Source organism: Vigna angularis, chromosome 6 (genome assembly GCF_016808095.1).
Source record: "Vigna angularis cultivar LongXiaoDou No.4 chromosome 6, ASM1680809v1, whole genome shotgun sequence".
In the NCBI taxonomy this organism is placed as follows: domain Eukaryota; kingdom Viridiplantae; phylum Streptophyta; class Magnoliopsida; order Fabales; family Fabaceae; genus Vigna; species Vigna angularis.
In genome coordinates, this window is record NC_068975.1 from 36,615,660 (window position 1) to 36,632,889 (window position 17,230).

The following is a 17,230-nucleotide window of genomic DNA, read 5'->3' on the forward strand; positions in this document are numbered from 1 at the left end:
TTTTCGATTCCTTTGGCTAAATAAATATATGAAAAGTAAACAACATGATATTGTTTTTCAGTTTAAAAAATGAGTATATTTTGTTTAATTAAAGTTCAAATTTAAAAATCAAACCATAAAGTTGTGTGTTCTCTATATAACAAAAAAAATGCATAACATGTATTTGATCACATAACTATTAAACTACTAATTTATAAATGGTTACATATAGTAATAGAAATTAATTAAAACCATACACATCACTACTAAGATTCTGTAAGATATAAAATATTCTACCTAAATTAAGTTAGTAACTTATATATTATTTGATGACTTAGGAGCTATCATTATTAATGAGTCTAAATTTTTTATAACTTTTTTTTAAGCTCTTACGATAGAAGACGCAGTTACGTTGTTGCTACAAAGAGGAGAGATACCAACAAAGCAAATAAACCAGCAAGGAGATAAACTCAGAGACAGAGACACCTGGAAGCGGTTTTCACCCATTAAACCGACCGGCGGTTTTCCACTGTTTTTCCCCAAAATAATGAAAAATTATTGGGTTAGGAAGATTATTAAAGTTGGTTTTTGGATAATATAATGAAATATGTTTTCAACTGCCACTTTAATTCTCGTAAATATGGAGGCAGATACTTTTGTATGTACCATTTTGATTATATAGATTAAAAATATTTTGTTATATTCTTGTAACGATAAAATAACTATGAAATTTAAAAATTTAATTTAATCTTAGTGTATTTATATTTATAATAATATATAATGAAATATTGTTTCTGTGTATGCTTTTATCCAAACATTTAGCAAATTTTCAAAATGCTTAATTAATTACACCTTAATTGTTGATTCTCTTTGAAACAGTTTCACCTTTATTTATTTTTCATAAATATCTTGAGTAACGTATAGAGTTTGTTTACTAAGACAAAAGATCAGCTACTAATTTTTCATTTGGTAAATACTTTGAAGCAGAAAACTTTAGTAATAATAAGTTATGAATTTTTTTAACTAGCTAGGAGCTTTGTAATTTTTTAGTATTATTATCCCTCACATTATATACTTATTTATTATATTTAATTTTGTTTTATTTATTATTATATATTATATGTGATATGAGTGTCTTTTAATTTAAATCAATGTTGGTATAAAAAGAATCATAATTCCATTTTAGAGTAACTGAAATATATTTAATTATTCATTGAGTAGTTTATATTTTTATAAGTAAACTAGTTATTAAATAAAAATAATATAATTTAAAAATATGAAATATGTGCTAAAATTGAGATAGTTGTATATTGTTATAACTAATAAATAAATATCATAGTAGAGATCTCGCGAAGGAAGGAGTATAAAAGAAGAACACGGAAGAGGAGACAGAACAGAGGAGTGAAGAGAAGAAGGAAGAAGAAGAAGAAGAAACAGAGAAAAGAAAAGGAATCAGAGAAGAAAATGGGAGTGGAGAAGCAATTGTTGAGGCCTGGCACCGGTCCCAAGCCACTTCCTGGTCAACACGTCACCGTTCACTGCACTGGTTTCGGTTCGTTTCTCTCTCTCTCCCTTTCCCTTTCTAAACCCTAAATCTCTCTCTTTTCCCAGCGTTCTTAGATCTCACCCTTCTTTCATGTGCTTACCGTTGTCGATTCTGTGTGCAGGGAAGAACGGCGACCTCACTCAGAAATTTTGGAGGTTACCTGATTACCATTTCATTTACGTCTTCCTTGCTTTTCAATACACTCATTCATCACTCTTTTTCTTGCAGCACAAAGGATCCCGGCCAAACCCCTTTCTCCTTTAAAATCGGCCAAGGCTCTGTCATCAAAGGTATACCGTTTTCACTTACTGATTATTCATTATTTCTATAATACTTCCTATTTTTTGTTTTCTAATGTAAATTCATTGTAATATCCTTTTTTTTTTCAACTATCTGTGTCTGTAGGATGGGATGAAGGTGTGATTGGCATGCAAATTGGTGAAGTTGCTCGTCTCCGGGTAATGCTAGCAACTCCTTATTCTTACATGTTCCCGCTTGAAAAATCTCATAGCTTCTCGAATCTTTTGTGTAACTAGCATTCTCACTTTTAGGAATATCCTTCATCCTTTCTCCTCTACATATATATGCTTTGCTTTTATCTGCATTAGTCGATTTTTTTTCCCAATATTACATCCAACTGAGTGTTTGGTGTCAATTCAAATTAGCTGTATCTTACCATTTGTTGGCGCTGATGTACTTTTATTAATTCCTTGCTGTTTGTTTGTTGCTTCTTTTGGGAGTGGAGGGTTATTTAATTTTATAGAGCATTTTGTTCACATTGTTGATGATCTTGCAGTGCACTCCTGATTATGCTTATGGTGCTGGTGGCTTTCCTGCTTGGGGAATACAGCCCAACTCTGTTCTGGAATTTGAAATCGAAGTCCTAAGTGTGAATTGAAAACCTTGTTAGTTTGTCTGTCTCCGCGCAAAGAATAAGAGCATCTCTTTCCATGGGCATGTGTAACAGTATCCCAATGCAATGAGTGATATTTAAGGTGGTTGAGTTGTTTGATCTAAATGCTAAATGACTTCTTGAACTATCTCAAACTTTTTTAATATTATATTTCGTACCTTTACTATTCTTTTTTTCATTTCTTGAGGAAATTAATATTATCTGACAACGACATTACCTTAAATTCTGCTTCCATGGGAAAGGATGAATTTTTTTTTTTGGTATCTTACAGAATCTAGTGTTTTGATCATTTGACCGATCTTCGCTAGTCTATCATGATCATCGCACTTGTAGATTGATAGCATGTTTTTCTATTGTTAATAGCAATAATAGTGATATTGTTATCACGATTTGTTTTTGTTGGTAAAGCTGTTGCTACAATCCTATATTTGTGCTAGTTGCATGGAAATAGAACTATTTTGGCTTTAACATCTTTGAATGTAGAATACATTGCTTATCTCATGAGCATTTAGGTACCGCTTGAACCTCTGATGCAGCCTCGGTTCCGGGTCGTTCTTTTTCTTCTTCTTCTTCATATGTTGCATCTTTTACTTGAGTTGTTTTCCTCTTCTGCTTCAATTTCTTGGTTTGGCCCAGTTGATAGATCAACGTGGAATTATGAGAATAATTGTTGTTATTAATGTAGAGAAGTGAAGGATGTTAAGAAAGTATGATAATGGTGCTTTCACCCATGAATTGTGGATAAACACTTAAAACGATTAACCCTAAACGAATACTTTTACCTCCAGTTAAGTGGGCTGTAATCAAAGGTAACAATAATTCTAAGAGGCCCTGCCGGAAGATTTTTTCTTTTTTTTAAATTAGTGATATTAAATCCATATCATACATTTTTTTAAAAGAATCTGGAAAATTATCTTCGGGAAAATAATATCTATTGTGTATTCCACATATTACATAACAGAAATGTTTTTATTTTATTTTTTACATTACAAAAACTACTTATTATATTATTAATTTTTCATTAATTAAATTCTGTGAAAGATATTCTTTTTAAAGAGATATAAAAGCTGTAAGCAGCATGAAAGAATGAAAATAGAGTTGTGTAAATAGCAATGCGCTAAGTGCAAATAGAATCACACGATCTTCAGCCCATTAGTTGACTTGTGCCATTGTCAGTCGAATGCAATTGCTTCTTAGAAAGGGTAGCTTCTTCCAACTTACATCTTCATATAGTGGTCTACTTGATTTATTTGCATCCTTCTCCCTCATTCTTCATCATATTCTTCTTACATCGGGGCCTCTGTTTCAATTTTCATCTTCTTTTTCCTATTCTAGTTCCCCACCTTTTTTTCCTTACTCTTCATCTTCTTTTTATTGTGTATATTTATTAAAAAAATACCGTATTTTGCAATCTAAAATATATATTTTTATTTTGGATTATATATTAATTAGACAATCCAAAACTAAAAAAAAGACCCATGCTTCGTAGATAGTAAAAAACTAAGGAGTCTTTAATTGAGCATACCTATTTTGTTCAGACTTCAATTCAGGTTGCACACAAAAATTTCCATCAAGAGCTTTTTCTTCATTGTATAAAAAATTTTCAAAATAAGCAAGGTAGAGAAAAGTAATGGAAATTTTACGTATAGATGTCATTTTCCTAACCAATTTTATGGGTACATTTCCTTAAAGTTCTCCAAGGAAAGTGAAATTAACGTATATTATTTTGTAGAATATTTGTTTTAGTATTTTATTTTTTTAACAAGGAGTTATCTAATACTGTTGTTGACACTCAATTAAACTATTACCTGTATAACATTCAAATGTGGGAAATAAATCAAATTGTCAACACTGCATTCCCATCACCAGACCTTCTAAATTTTCACGGTGAAAGGATGCAAGATCTCTTTCAATGCAGTGATGATTAAACTATGATGAAGGTTTTCAAAGAGAATAATTCTGCACTGCAAATCATTCTAATATTCCAATACTACTAAAGTTGGTTTCAAGCAGAGGAATTCCGAACAAACAAAGATCTCGTGACAGTATCCAGGATAATAATTTGCCATTTTGCTCAGAAAGAAAAGTATTTAGTAGGACAACTACTATCAGTGGTTCTGGTAAAGCTAGCTGAAATATCATTTGAAGTGGAAAGAAAGTGATGCGAAGCCTAAAGGTATGAATTTTTTTCCTTTCCCTTTTAAAAGGGATAAATAAAATCAGAAAGCAATCAATTCATGTATGTGTTATTTAATGAAAAAGGTGGAAGGAATCCCTGAATTGTAGCATCTCGTCTCTGCAATCCAACCGCACTTAGGTGTAGCTGTAACCCAAAGGAAAGACTTCATTATAGATTTTGGTATTTGGTGCTTGTGCCCTCTCCTCCAAGCAAAATGGTATTATTTCTTTTATGTTATGTGACATATTTTTTCCCATTCCACCACATTACCTATTATTCATATTGCCATGGTTATGTTGATTTGATAAGTCTTCATACAAAATAAGATTATACGGTTGAGAATTCAAGTGTGAGTCTAAGTTTCACATTAGATAGAAATGAGAGAGTATAACACTATATAAAGATGAAAAACTTATTAACTCGTTGTCTTAAAGTTTTGAGTAGAAAGTTGTGTCAATCTTTTATGTGGTTGGACTCAAATCTCATTTGGTGTTTGTATCTTTCCGGTCAATATAAACAACTTCTTATTATATGGATTTATGAGCACAATGTATGAACTCATTGTCTGAGGAATTTGTAGGGAGGTTCACCACACACATACACACAGATCTCTATACTGGTAAGATATTATTCGCTTTGGGCTAAGCCCTCACGGGTTTGCTTTTGGTATCCACTCCAAAATGTCTCTTACTAATAGATGTATTTTATGTGTATATAAATTAATGCTCATCTTTTATTTTATGTGATGTGAGACTTTGTTTGTACCCAACAAATCTCACCCCAACATCATATAGATAACTTACAATATATGCATGAATTATTCCATGGTATAATGGTATTGTTGCCCTTTTATAAATTTGGAGTCTTTTTGTTGTGTTTGTTTCGGCTTTTTCATGAAATGCACGGGTGTAGTATGTTAGATTGGATGATTGTGGTTAGTGGGCTAAAAATGGGAGCTGCACTTGATGAACATGATCTAGTATTTGCATAATAATTCTCTTATTTTTATGGTCGTGCTTTGTTGCATCATTGGTTCCATGTACCTCGTGCCAATGTGGTCACTTTGGTGGGGGCGATTGGGCCCTGGAGTTTGGTTTCATTTCAATGACTAGCTAACAACAAATTACCAAGTTAATGAGTGTATTAGATTATCCATGAGTGAACGGCACATGTTTGTGTCTTTGCTCCACTGAACTCTGGCTTTTGTTTGGGCAATGTTATTGTCATCATAATTGTTTTAATTATAACCATTCAACACTATGACAAATGTGCCAATGCTTTTGCTTTGATAATCGCCAGATAATTCATCAATTCATTTCTTAAGCAACTTTCACATTTTGCTTCATACATTGGGAAGCAATGAATAATAAATAAGGACTGTTGTGGAAGTTACATGTCACCAAAAGAAAATCATGGCTAAATCTTCAATCATTACATAACAACTAGTAAGATCGTGTAATTTTGCAATTTCACTTCTTTCCGAAGGATAATTTAAACAACATTTTTAAAAAGTAAAATATAATTCTGATAAATGATAAAAATCATCATTATTGTCATTTTAATATACTTAGATTAACATTAATTATTTCAATAGCATTAAAACATTAGAATCTTTATTGAAAAGATTATTGAATAAACACAATTTGATCATTAGTGATGCATTTTAAATTTATTTTTCTTAAGTCAATTAAGAAAAATACCTAAGTTAATAGAATTTATCATTGTCTTAAGAAAGACACTTAAGATTTTTTTTCAGAACAGGAGATAAGTGAATTTCTAACTTGATTGATTTCACAAAAATGTTAATGTTTGAACTTACAATACCATATGTAATGCATAAATATTTTTATAATATTATAGAAAATAATGGTTTAAAATCCGGGTTTCAAATCATCAAGAGAGACTTAACTGTTACTTAAAGTACAAAATATAATCAAATTTAGCTACTATAAACTAAAACGTATATCTTCAAATTTATTACTTGAAATAAATGATAAATATACTTTCAAATCATTAAATACTAATCAAAGAAATTTTCCAAAGGCAAAACAGAATGAAAAAAATTATTTTTGAAGGAAAAAAAATCATTATTTTACCTAACAAAATAGCATAAATGGTGAAAAAGAAAAAAAAAGGGAAAAAAAGGAAGGGCAAAAGTGGGATTTGATTGTGTATATAGTGGGGGGCATGCACACCACTGCCCAAACTCCCTCCACTGCTTCTTTCTCACATTTTCTTGAAACCGTTCACTGTCTTTGCCTTTCTTTCTCTCAGCCAATCCCTCCAACTGTAAGTCTTTCCAAATCTGAGTAACCTTTTCCTTGCTTCTCATTTTTCTTATCTGTCATTTGGTTTGTTATTGGGTAACACAAAATCATGTTAAAGGTGAAGGCTTTAATTCAATTGGGGTTACCATATCCGATATGATTAAATTCAGTCTCTTTTTTTTTTCTTTTAATTGGGATCATCTTGGCTAAATTAACAACCTTTTTTGGTTGCTGACAGACTTCAGGATTACAGAGTTGTTCAATTTTACTTTTTATTTCTTGTCGCTGAGTAGAACAACTGCAAATTTCAAGGAATTGAAAAAATGTAATTGGGTAATTACCCTACTGGGTCACGTGGCCTTCACGGCCTTCTTCCTTAGCTGCCAACAAGTTAACATCATGATGATTACTTTCTCTGTAATCTTATTATGTTCCTTGTTTAGCCAGATTAGTCTCTCCCCCAATTGGATAGAAAATTAAGAGAAGACCGAGGCTTCTACAGTTTCATGTTTTTGAAGAAATGAATGGATGAGTTGTTTTCTGGAATTAGTTTTCCGTTGTTACTGGCTATTGATGTTTTCTCATTTATAATAAAATAAAACACTTTGTTTTGGTTTTTATAATATAAAACTTTGTTGTTTTCCTTGTTGCTACTGTGTTTGCTAGCATCAAATTTGTTTTAATCTTGTTTCAGAGAAATTGGTGCTGAAGGCATAACATCTTGCTGAAGCTCTAAGCGATTGTGAAATCTTAAGTCACACAGGAAGAAATCAGCATGCGGTGGTTGGGTCTTATGTTTTATGTATATCGTCAAGTTGTACGCTTGAACTTATATTGTAAAGTTATTCTATAGGTTCCCAGTCCCGTCAATCCTTTTACTTTGTTACTTTTGTAGTTAGGTTCTTTATTCTTAACTACTGCCATGGAAGACGAGCGCTGTTTGATAACTTCTTCAGATAAGTATAGAATTGGGTGAAAGATTGGGAGGGAAGATAGAGCCTGGTATTTGTGCCTTCGGTATTGTTATGTTTCTGTGGTTCTAGCTGATTTTGATCTATAATTAGCTTGGTTTCTTCATTATCACATTCCATTGGGACCTTTTCTTGGGTGTGCATTACATTCTAGTGTGGTAGGATCCAAAAGAAGTTATGGTGTGCCAAGCAGCGAGCCAAACAAGATTTCGGGCTTTGAAACATGAGAATGGCATTGAAGGTGAACCGACAATTATAGTTAGAGTGATAGCATGCTTTCAACCTTTGCACGATTGTCAGGTTAGTAACCTATTGCTGATTCTTAGTGTTTTGCAATTGCATTTCTTTCCTAACACTGTAGACATGATTTTGAAACCAGCTGTTTGAAGAAAATTTTCATTATGCCCCTTTTCTGCGTATAGAACATTTACGATCAATGATCACTAGATCTATGGTATCAGCTATTGGACAATTTTATGAGTGATATCTTCTAACTCTTTGCAGGCTGAGTACTTCCGTCATCTGCTTAAGCCTGTCACGTAGATTGCTTTGCATTTATTTCTCTTTAAGCTGGAATTTTCTGTTTCTGTCATTTGTTCTTAAGAGAGGCAGCAAGTCATTGAAAAACCCATATCAAGACGCCATAACATCTACTGGTATGTATTTTCAAATGCTCTTTTCATTTTCACGTCTGAAAGGTTCAAGTCTTTCATCATCAGCATTGATCGGTCTGTTCTATTGTTCTTTAGGTCATATTTTTCGTTGGATGGTTAAGGCTCATTGGTCTTGGCCTTACCCACAGCACGTGGCTTGGCCATCACCTTACTTTAATAGCCCTTGCACCTCAGCAGAGCCCAGTTCGCTGGTTCGTTCAACATACATGAACTCTAGCACTTGCATCTTTCCTGCTGTCAGCATATTTCCCGGGTTCACAGCTCCTGCTATCCCAGATTTGAAGAGTGAGCAGACCAAGGAAGTGCAAGGATTCCTTCAGCATCCCAGTTTGGAACCATGTTTGAACGGAACACATACTGGAGAGGCTATGCAAAATGCATCTTTGCAGAAGAAGTTGCTTGTGTTTGACCACTCTGGTAGTAAGACAAGGTTGCTTTATAGTCCTGTCTTCCCTTTTGTCCAGAGTCCAATTGTTACCGCTACCCAATTTACTCAAGTTTATGATGTAAACGAAGAAGCACGGGCAACTAATATAGGTCTAAAGCATTGGCCCGTGTACACTTCTCCAGAAGAGACTGGTAAGGATCGTGTAGATAATGAAGAAAGTGAAATGCATGAAGACACAGAAGAAATCAATGCATTGCTTTATTCTGATGATTTTTATGATGATGATGATGGTGATGATGATGAGGTAACTAGCACAGGTCATTCTCCGTTGGTTACTGAAAAAACTTGTGTGATTCAAGAACAGTTTGTGGATATGAAGGAGGAAGTTGTTAGCACTGATTGGCCAAACAAAAGGCAGAAGTTAATTGATGGTGGATTCAATAGATTACCACCACTTGTGGAGAGTGCTAGTTCCGAAAGGCTAGATAAAATGTGTGAGTATGCCAGTGATGTTGAATCAAACTGTTCTAGTAGTGGTGGGGTGTATGCTACAAGGAAAACTAAAGATAACTCAACAGCTGTTGATATTCAATTGAAAAAGGATAAAATCCGTAAACTGGTGAGAGTTCTTGAGAACTTTATTCCAGGAGCAAAAGGAAAGCACCCCCTATTAGTCATCGATGGTACCATTGAGTACTTGGAATCTCTGATGTCCCAAACTGGTACACTGAAATATAACTAAGTGCCCATTGTGGTGGTTACAAAATGGTTGAAGGGCACATTGATGGTGAAAAAAGTTGTGTGTTGAATCATTAGATTTATTGCATTATAAGTTTGAACTTACCATCCTTGCTTCTTTGATCTTGTTCCTCGAGGTGTATTCATATTTTGCCAATAAAAGGGATGAAAGAGGCAATAGAGGGGTACTACACTTTGCCACTGCAATATGGGGTTTAGGAGATTTAAATTTGATGAGGATTAAAGATATTTTATCCTTTAGCTTTTGGAGGATTAAAGGTCAGAGAGATTGAAGGGATGGGTGATGGTAGTGGATGGCTGTGCTGTAAATGAGGACACTTTTTTCTCCCGGAGTGTTGAATTCTCTTGTTGATTGAATGCATGCGCGTTAGGTAACTGGGGTCCCACTTTCCACCCTCCCTTTAATTCCTGATTTTATGCTCTGTCCTCTCTTCCAAGCTTGGCTTGTACACATATAATGCTAGCGTAGACTATAAAGTACCAAGAAAGTTCCATGTTGGGGCGTGCTTGAATGAGGAGCGTGGTGTTTCATCATGACTTGTTGGGGCCCTTTGTTGGATACACACAACACACAACAACACGTTATGGTAAAGGTTTCTTTGTTTTACGTGTTGAGGGTGGAATCATAGGTGATTCTATTTTCTACGTTGTAATTGAGAGGTGGCTTGAGTATTCTATATTTCTTTTTCATGATGTTACTATGTATGTATCTGTCGGTTGTGTGATTGTTTGAATAATTGGAGTGTCAATGTTTGTATTCCGGTTTCATGTTTTCTATCTTCATTGTCATTGTCTTATCTGTTCAATACTTAAATACTACCAATCCATCATTCATAACTTGTTCTGTTTCAGTAGATTTTGCATTAAAGTGAGCCAGAAAACGTGCAATAAGAAATACTAAAAAAGTGATAACCCTATCTTTTCACCTGTGAGACGGAAAGACTGGAAATTTCTCAAACCTGATGAGATGGGTCCCCACCAGTTTGGTAAAATCTTTATGCAAACAAAAGTTCAAATTAACTTTAGAATATTGTCTGTCTGCGTTGTGCGAGTGCGACACTTGTAGCTTACATGATAATAATCTCTTCAATATTTAATATAATCAATAATTTGAATTTGTTTTGTGTTAGTTAATCTAAGGATCTGTGTGGAAATTAAAGTTTAATTAATGATTTTGTTCAGTCCCGTCACACTTCTTAGTCTAAGTAGTTTTGGCTTTGTAGGTCTATCTTTTGTGTCATACTTTCTTGACATAAAGCAATGGTATTAAATGAACACTATCACTTCCAAATTTGTGATATTTTATCCACAAAACATGAACACCTTAAGAAAATTTTCTGCTTTTATTAGTTATTATAAAATTTTCATATTGGTTTTACTTTACCATATATTTCTCAAGTTTTTGCATGAGATAGCGAATTCAAATAAATCGGAAACAGAAGATGGTTCGTCGTTGACTAATCGGTCAACCATGAATCAGAAGATGCTACCTATGCAACTGAAGTAAACGCATCGTATGCGTCCTATTTTTGTAATTAAAAATCAAAATAAAAACAAACGAACGCTATTTTTCTTCAGAACTTTTTCAAGTTTGGAAAATTTTCAGTTTGATATAAAACTAAATTTAGCACAAAAGGGATTTCAATTTGAAAAGAATGAATTTTTAATCTGGAAAAAAAAGTATTAATTAAGGTTTCTAAATGAAATTTAGGAAGCAGAACTTTATTGAATTTTACTTTCTAGGTTTCCTTCTGAATGATTTCTATTTGTAAGTTTTAAGAATTTAAATATTAAAATCAATTTTTAGTTTTAGGGTGAATTTTAGTTTTAAAAATTAATTTTACTTCTATTTTTCATTTTAAAATAAATTAGTTTAAGTTTTTTTTATATTTTAAAATTAGTTTAATTAAATGTTTGTGTAATGGTTATAATAATAATAATAATAATAATAATAATAATAATGCATATGATTAGTAGTGATAATTTTTTTGTCATAAAGACAATGATGTTATTAGTAATGATGATAGTATTGATGTAGTAATAACAAATTGATGTAGTAATAATAACAACAACAAAAATCATTCCTAAATATAACACTAATATATTAAAATAAAAATCAAATCTGTAATTTTTTAAATAAATGTAAAAAGAAAATGTTTTAAAACGGCGTAAAAATGTTTCGATTACATGTTTATCCAACAAAATTTATTTTAAAACTTAAAAGAAAAACTGCTATCAATCCTAAATGGGCCCTAGCTAAAGAGTAGTTCCTCATCATTGATATGAATTTTTAATTCCCTGATTACTTTAAATATTTAAGAATTTTTTCAAAATAAAAATAATTAATTTAAATTATATATATATATATATATATATATATATATATATATATATATATATATATATATATATATATATATATATATATATATATATATAAGATGTAAATGTATTTAAGATTTTTTTACTGAAAATGGTGAACTATTTTTGTTAATATCTAATCTCTGGAATGTTTATATAAGCAAAAACATGCAATTATGAAGCATTTGACATTGATATTGGTGACAGTGCAGTGCAATGACAGGTTCTGGAATCTGATGAATAATATCTAATCAGCTGAAGGCCAACAATCATTTATGGTCACTGTTTAGCAGAAATGGTTCTTGGCAGCCACTGTATAAACTGGAGGCTATAATTATGAGTTGGTTGAAAAATCAGTGAGTATATATATTATCGCTCTGCTTATCATACCAGATAAAGTTCTTCCAAATGTGCACAGAGAAGAACATTATTAGATCCAAATGGATTGAAGAAAAAGACTGCCACTGAAAGATAATTATTAACAGATTAAAGTGTTTTTACCCTTCAATTCCTGGCTGTTGCCGTGATATGTTCTAAGCCGTTCATTGGTTTTTCTCTTCAAGCACATGCCATCCTGATCCTTTTTCATGCTGCTAAACTGTAGTTGATGATGAAAGCATCAATCAATCCTTCACCGTCATCTAATCTCATTGAAAGATTTACTTGTTGCCGATTTCGACTCACTCAAGTCTTTTGTCTTGTCACTTGACAACTGTGCCACTGTTCTTATGCAAGATGACATGATTAATGTTGGAATATCTAATCATGTTTCTTTTTCCTTTCTAGTTCACTGCTTCTGGACACTTTCTTATTCTAAAAACTGTATATATATACTAACATTTTCTTGTTATTCTCTCTTTTTACTGGTTTATTCTGTTATCTACAACATAGAAGTGAAAAATAAAAGGGAACCATGTTCAAATGTGCAATCCGGAGGTATATAACTGAAGATTTTTAAATATGTACATAACGTTTTTTATGATATGATTGAAGTGCCAGTAGAATTCACACTTGAAAGATATGATTAGCTTTGATGACAAATTACAATTTGGCTAGGATATTGTAGAAATTGGTATGAGATATGAAGAGGGAAGAAGAATGAGTTTAAAAGAAATTGAGAATTCTGATATTTCAGGAATCAGGATATTGAGTTTCTCCTCCACCTTCTAGCAGTCTTTCTGTTGTGTTCTATAGAATCTGGAATCTTAGGAGAATCATCCTGATTTTCTACCACATTTGTCGTCCTTCCAAGTTTGCTGAGTTTCTTCCACCCACTGCTCCATGCAGAAGTGTGCTTCTGCTTTAGCATCTTATCAAATTGTTTCTGCAGACTTTCCATATCATTTTGAAGCTCCATGTACTTGACTTTCACACTCTCAAGCTCAAACTTCAGTGTGTTGATGTCCTTTTTAGCAGCCGTCCATCCTTCTTGGAATGATTGTGGTGTCCCTTCTAGAAGTGTTTTCCGGTTTGTTACCATTGCATGGCTCTCAGATTCAACATCTTTCACAGAACTCGTGGCCAGTGCATTGCTTATCTTGACCTGTTCCGCAAATAGAACTTGCACTACAACCCTTAATGGAAGCCTTTCATTTTGAGCAGCATGCAGACATGCATCAATGGAGAGTTTCTGACAGTCCATCACACGACAGAGTCGCTTCCTCTCATGCTCAGAAAGTGTCGGGTGTGCCTGTTAGTTAGTTAGTCAGTTAGTTATACATACATGTAAGAACATCAGAACTAGGAATCTATAACGAAGTGCAATTGTAGGTAATTGAAAATAAATTATAACCTTGAGATATGAATCAATTGCTCTGTAAAGTCCATCATCACATGTCCTAGCTGACTCAGGCAAAGCTTCTGCAAGAACCTGAAACTTGGTCAGGGAAAGGTTCCTATCTCTGGACACCTCTGTGAGATAACTGTCAACAAGCCTTGCCACTCTTGCCTTAGCATTTAGGATGCATCCCATTCCCATATGTTGTTTATCAGAAAATGACTGTCTGCTGGGGCTAGAACTTTCAGTCTGTTCCTGAACAATGAAATGTTCTAGCAGCCTCTGAACAAGATCAACGTCATACATAGTTTCTCCTTTACTATAAGAAGGAATTAGAAGATCAGCCAGTGTAGCCTGTTCAAACTGCATTCCAACCCTTTTCTCTAATTCAGTAACCAGTGCAGGTGCAACCTTTAACATGATTGCCATTCTCAGGAGCCTAAGAAGAAAACTGCACGAGACACTGTCCTTCTGAGGTGGAATAATGCTGACCAGGCTCTCTACTATCATCCTTTGTTCTTTAGCTTGAACACTTGAACTGTCATCTTTTGTTCCAGTCACAACCATATGAAGTCCCCCTTTCCAATTACTGCCACCACTACTGCTGCTGTTACTCACACTGCAGTTGCTTGCTTCATCACCTGGGATTGATGTGTCACTGATCAATCCTGGTAGCCACTTAGTTGCGTAATGCATTATTGCAGCACCAACCAATTCAAATCTCATGCCCTTTACCTTAATGGCAGTGATGACTCTGACAAAGTGGTCAATCCTAAGGATTGAGGCATCTTCAAACCACCAATCAGGAGGAACCTGCTGGTTCCTGCTTGGGCTAGATTCCTTCATGTCATTCCATGTTGGGCTTGAACTTTTCGCTTGTCTTCCGGTGTAGGACCACCTTATCCCTTTGGGATTAGCACAAGCTTTCCAAGCAATGGACTCGCTGCATCTGCGAACAATTTGAAGGTTCTCTGCCCATGGTGACAGCTTCTCACAGCTTTTCAACACTACTATGGAGTCTCTCCATGAAGACAAAACAACATAACTCAGGAACGCTTCTGCCTTGAATATAAGATTCCCTTCTTCCAAGTCCTCACTCATTTCTAGGTACTCTGCAGCACATCTTAGCCCTGAGATGTTGCCTGCTGTTAAATCAACAGCGACTCCGTAGCAGAATTTGGCCGCAAGCTCAAAAGCCTCTGCCCCACCAGGGATATCATCCATAACTATTTTATTCAAATCTGGATCGTGCGTTTCATATACGATTCTACTCAGCTTTCCACTCCGAGATACCAAGGGATACTTTCACACCAAAGGGGAAACAAAAGCACAAAATTCAACGGTACAGCTCAATGGTTTATAGAACAAATAAAATCATGAAATTCGAAAGAAAAACAAGATAGTTACCTTGTGCAAGTGGAAGCTAGCTTCTTCAATTTGAACTAGAAAGTCACTTGGAATATCAGTCGCAACATACCTGCATGGGGAGAGAAAGTACTTTTAGGCAGCTTTCATGCTTTATAAATCATACTTGTTCAAGACATAGAATGGATAAATTAATAATACAAACAACATTAGCAGAACTTCCAATCTTATTTTCTGTCTGTGTCCTACAATTTCGATTAACAAGAATCAGCAAAGCAAAACAATGGTTGTAACTGGTAACATCTTCACAAGGTACTGAGCTTATTACGCATATCTAACATACCAAGAGTTGCCTCTTTGTACAAATCCTTCAGTCTTGACACCATGGTTACTTGAAGTGAGAAGTCCACCCCCATATTTGTGTCCTGCCGCTGACTCACTCTCGGATTCCCACATGCTGAAAACCAGACTCGCAGAATGCACTGCTTTAGATTTTTGTTGGGACAGTACCTTCAACTTTGGAATTCACAACCAGAAAAAGAAGGGGCAGAGAAAAAGAGCAGAGTGACTAAGCAAGCACAGAATTCAGTGAAAGAAGGAGGGAGCCACATGGGATGGTTGGAAACTTGGAATTATTAGTCATGTTAAAATTGTCGGTTTCTTTGTCAAAAAGTTTGAAGGACCTCATACAGGCTGTGACGAAATGGGCATAATCAGTTTTTGCTGTGAATGATCATTATCTAAGTTTGTGTTTCTTCTAGCTTTGAATATTTGTACTCGCTGAGTCAATGCTTAAAGACAGCCAGTTTCAGTTTCTTTATGCCTCACCAGTGTGACCACTGACCATACATGTCTCTTCCTTTTCAGCTCGGTTTCCTATTACTGAATTTCATACATCACAACCTCATACCTTTGACCATGAAAATGCTCTGTAGTAACAGGATTTTGGCTTTACGATATAGCCAATCGATGACCGATGATCCCACCAATTTGGCTTTTCTATGTTTAATCGGAGTCAAAGTAAAAAGATAAACCTCTTACTTAGCATAAACATATCTTTCTTTTCCCCTGTGAACGAGGATGAATGTTGAAGAAATAAAGGTAAAGGAAAAACAAGTGGCGTGAATGGAAGGCAAAATGAGTGTGATTTGTGGCATATGTTTTGTCCTACTGATACCAACATGGACAATTGGCATTTTCACAACTCTTGGGATTTGTAATAACTGTTTGGTATATTTGGGAATTGCAAATGAATGATTGGTTTAAGATAAGTGCAGTATAAAACTGTACTTCTGCATCCTGTGGATTTTACCAATTGAGTTACAACTTGATGGTTCTATACTGGGTGGGCCAGAACGGGTGGAAGAGAATACTTAAATAAATTTGGTTAGAAAAGGTTTCAATAACGGTTCTGATATCATGTTAAAAAATGGATTTTAAGCTTAATTCAATCTCATAAAACTGGTTTGTATGATGAGTTTTGTACCCTATTTATATATTATAATTTAGCCTTATCTTTAGTCGATGTGGAACTTCCAACAATAGCATGATTGATTTGAGAAAACAAAGATATAATAAATAAATTAAAAGATATAAGTGAGAAATAAAATAAAATTTTGAATTGATGGTAAAGTTTGTTGGGTTTATCAAGAAAGAGGTTTATTAGAAAAATACATATATCAATTAAATATGAGTCCAACCATACAAAAGATTGACACTACTCTCTATCTAAAATCTTAAAATAATGAATTAATGAATCATTTACCTTTTTATTTTTTCATTTCTATCTAATATTGAAATTTGACAATATAGAAATTTGACTTACACTTATGTTCTCGTCATTGAGTAGGAATATATAATATTTATTAGTTCATAATAATTTAAGTAATTATTACGTAGTGGTATGTTTTCTCCATTTTTGTTTTATATTTTGGTGAGAAGATGTAGGACATTTGAGAATAAATGAGGGCAGAAACAAAAGCGACCAATAGAGAAATAGATGTCATTCTTGAAGTCACATCTGATTTTGTTGGGCCAACCCATATTGAAAA

The 17,230-nt window shown here is 33.8% G+C and overlaps 3 protein-coding genes across 4 annotated transcripts; 2 read left to right on the top strand and 1 right to left on the bottom strand.

The window, feature by feature from the left end:
• Window positions 1–1,319: 1,319 nt before the first annotated feature.
• Window positions 1,320–2,604, top strand: LOC108342102 (peptidyl-prolyl cis-trans isomerase FKBP12). Its single transcript, XM_017579807.2, has 5 exons — window positions 1,320–1,531; window positions 1,647–1,680; window positions 1,754–1,815; window positions 1,931–1,983; window positions 2,322–2,604. The coding sequence occupies exons 1-5, from the start codon at window positions 1,444–1,446 to the stop codon at window positions 2,421–2,423; spliced, it is 339 nt and encodes a 112-aa protein (XP_017435296.1). The 5' UTR covers window positions 1,320–1,443; the 3' UTR covers window positions 2,424–2,604.
• Window positions 2,605–6,759: 4,155 nt separating this feature from the next.
• Window positions 6,760–10,513, top strand: LOC108343269 (transcription factor SAC51-like). Its single transcript, XM_017581444.2, has 4 exons — window positions 6,760–6,906; window positions 7,579–8,155; window positions 8,360–8,511; window positions 8,605–10,513. Exon 4 carries the CDS (start codon window positions 8,622–8,624, stop codon window positions 9,657–9,659), a length of 1,038 nt encoding a protein of 345 aa, XP_017436933.2. The 5' UTR covers window positions 6,760–6,906; window positions 7,579–8,155; window positions 8,360–8,511; window positions 8,605–8,621; the 3' UTR covers window positions 9,660–10,513.
• A 1,748-nt stretch (window positions 10,514–12,261) lies between these two features.
• On the bottom strand, window positions 12,262–16,392 carry LOC108340970 (root phototropism protein 3). Of its 2 annotated transcripts, XM_052878944.1 has the most exons (5): window positions 15,523–16,392; window positions 15,388–15,424; window positions 15,222–15,291; window positions 13,830–15,116; window positions 12,262–13,727 (listed from the first exon to the last, which is right to left on the bottom strand). In XM_052878944.1, the coding sequence occupies exons 1-5, from the start codon at window positions 15,593–15,595 to the stop codon at window positions 13,176–13,178; spliced, it is 2,019 nt and encodes a 672-aa protein (XP_052734904.1). In that variant the 5' UTR covers window positions 15,596–16,392; the 3' UTR covers window positions 12,262–13,175. The 2 variants fall into 2 exon arrangements, with proteins under 2 accessions (XP_052734904.1, XP_017434048.1); XM_017578559.2 differs by lacking the exon at window positions 15,388–15,424 and having other exon boundaries at window positions 15,523–16,390.
• Window positions 16,393–17,230: the final 838 nt, after the last annotated feature.

What these genes read in the sequence shown, in the direction of transcription:
- LOC108342102 (XM_017579807.2), top strand. Translation starts at nt 1,444, where the DNA reads ATGGGAGTGGAGAAGCAATTGTTGAGGCCTGGCACCGGTCCCAAGCCA. An exon ending in CGTTCACTGCACTGGTTTCG is followed by an intron (nt 1,532 to 1,646) that starts GTTCGTTTCTCT and finishes TTCTGTGTGCAG; the next exon opens with GGAAGAACGGCGACCTCACT. An exon ending in GTGAAGTTGCTCGTCTCCGG is followed by an intron (nt 1,984 to 2,321) that starts GTAATGCTAGCA and finishes ATGATCTTGCAG; the next exon opens with TGCACTCCTGATTATGCTTA.
- LOC108343269 (XM_017581444.2), top strand. Translation starts at nt 8,622, where the DNA reads ATGGTTAAGGCTCATTGGTCTTGGCCTTACCCACAGCACGTGGCTTGG.
- LOC108340970 (XM_017578559.2), bottom strand. Translation starts at nt 15,635, where the DNA reads ATGTGGGAATCCGAGAGTGAGTCAGCGGCAGGACACAAATATGGGGGT. An exon ending in CTAGCTTCCACTTGCACAAG is followed by an intron (nt 15,117 to 15,221) that starts GTAACTATCTTG and finishes TTGGTGTGAAAG; the next exon opens with TATCCCTTGGTATCTCGGAG. An exon ending in CAATTGATTCATATCTCAAG is followed by an intron (nt 13,728 to 13,829) that starts GTTATAATTTAT and finishes ACTAACTAACAG; the next exon opens with GCACACCCGACACTTTCTGA.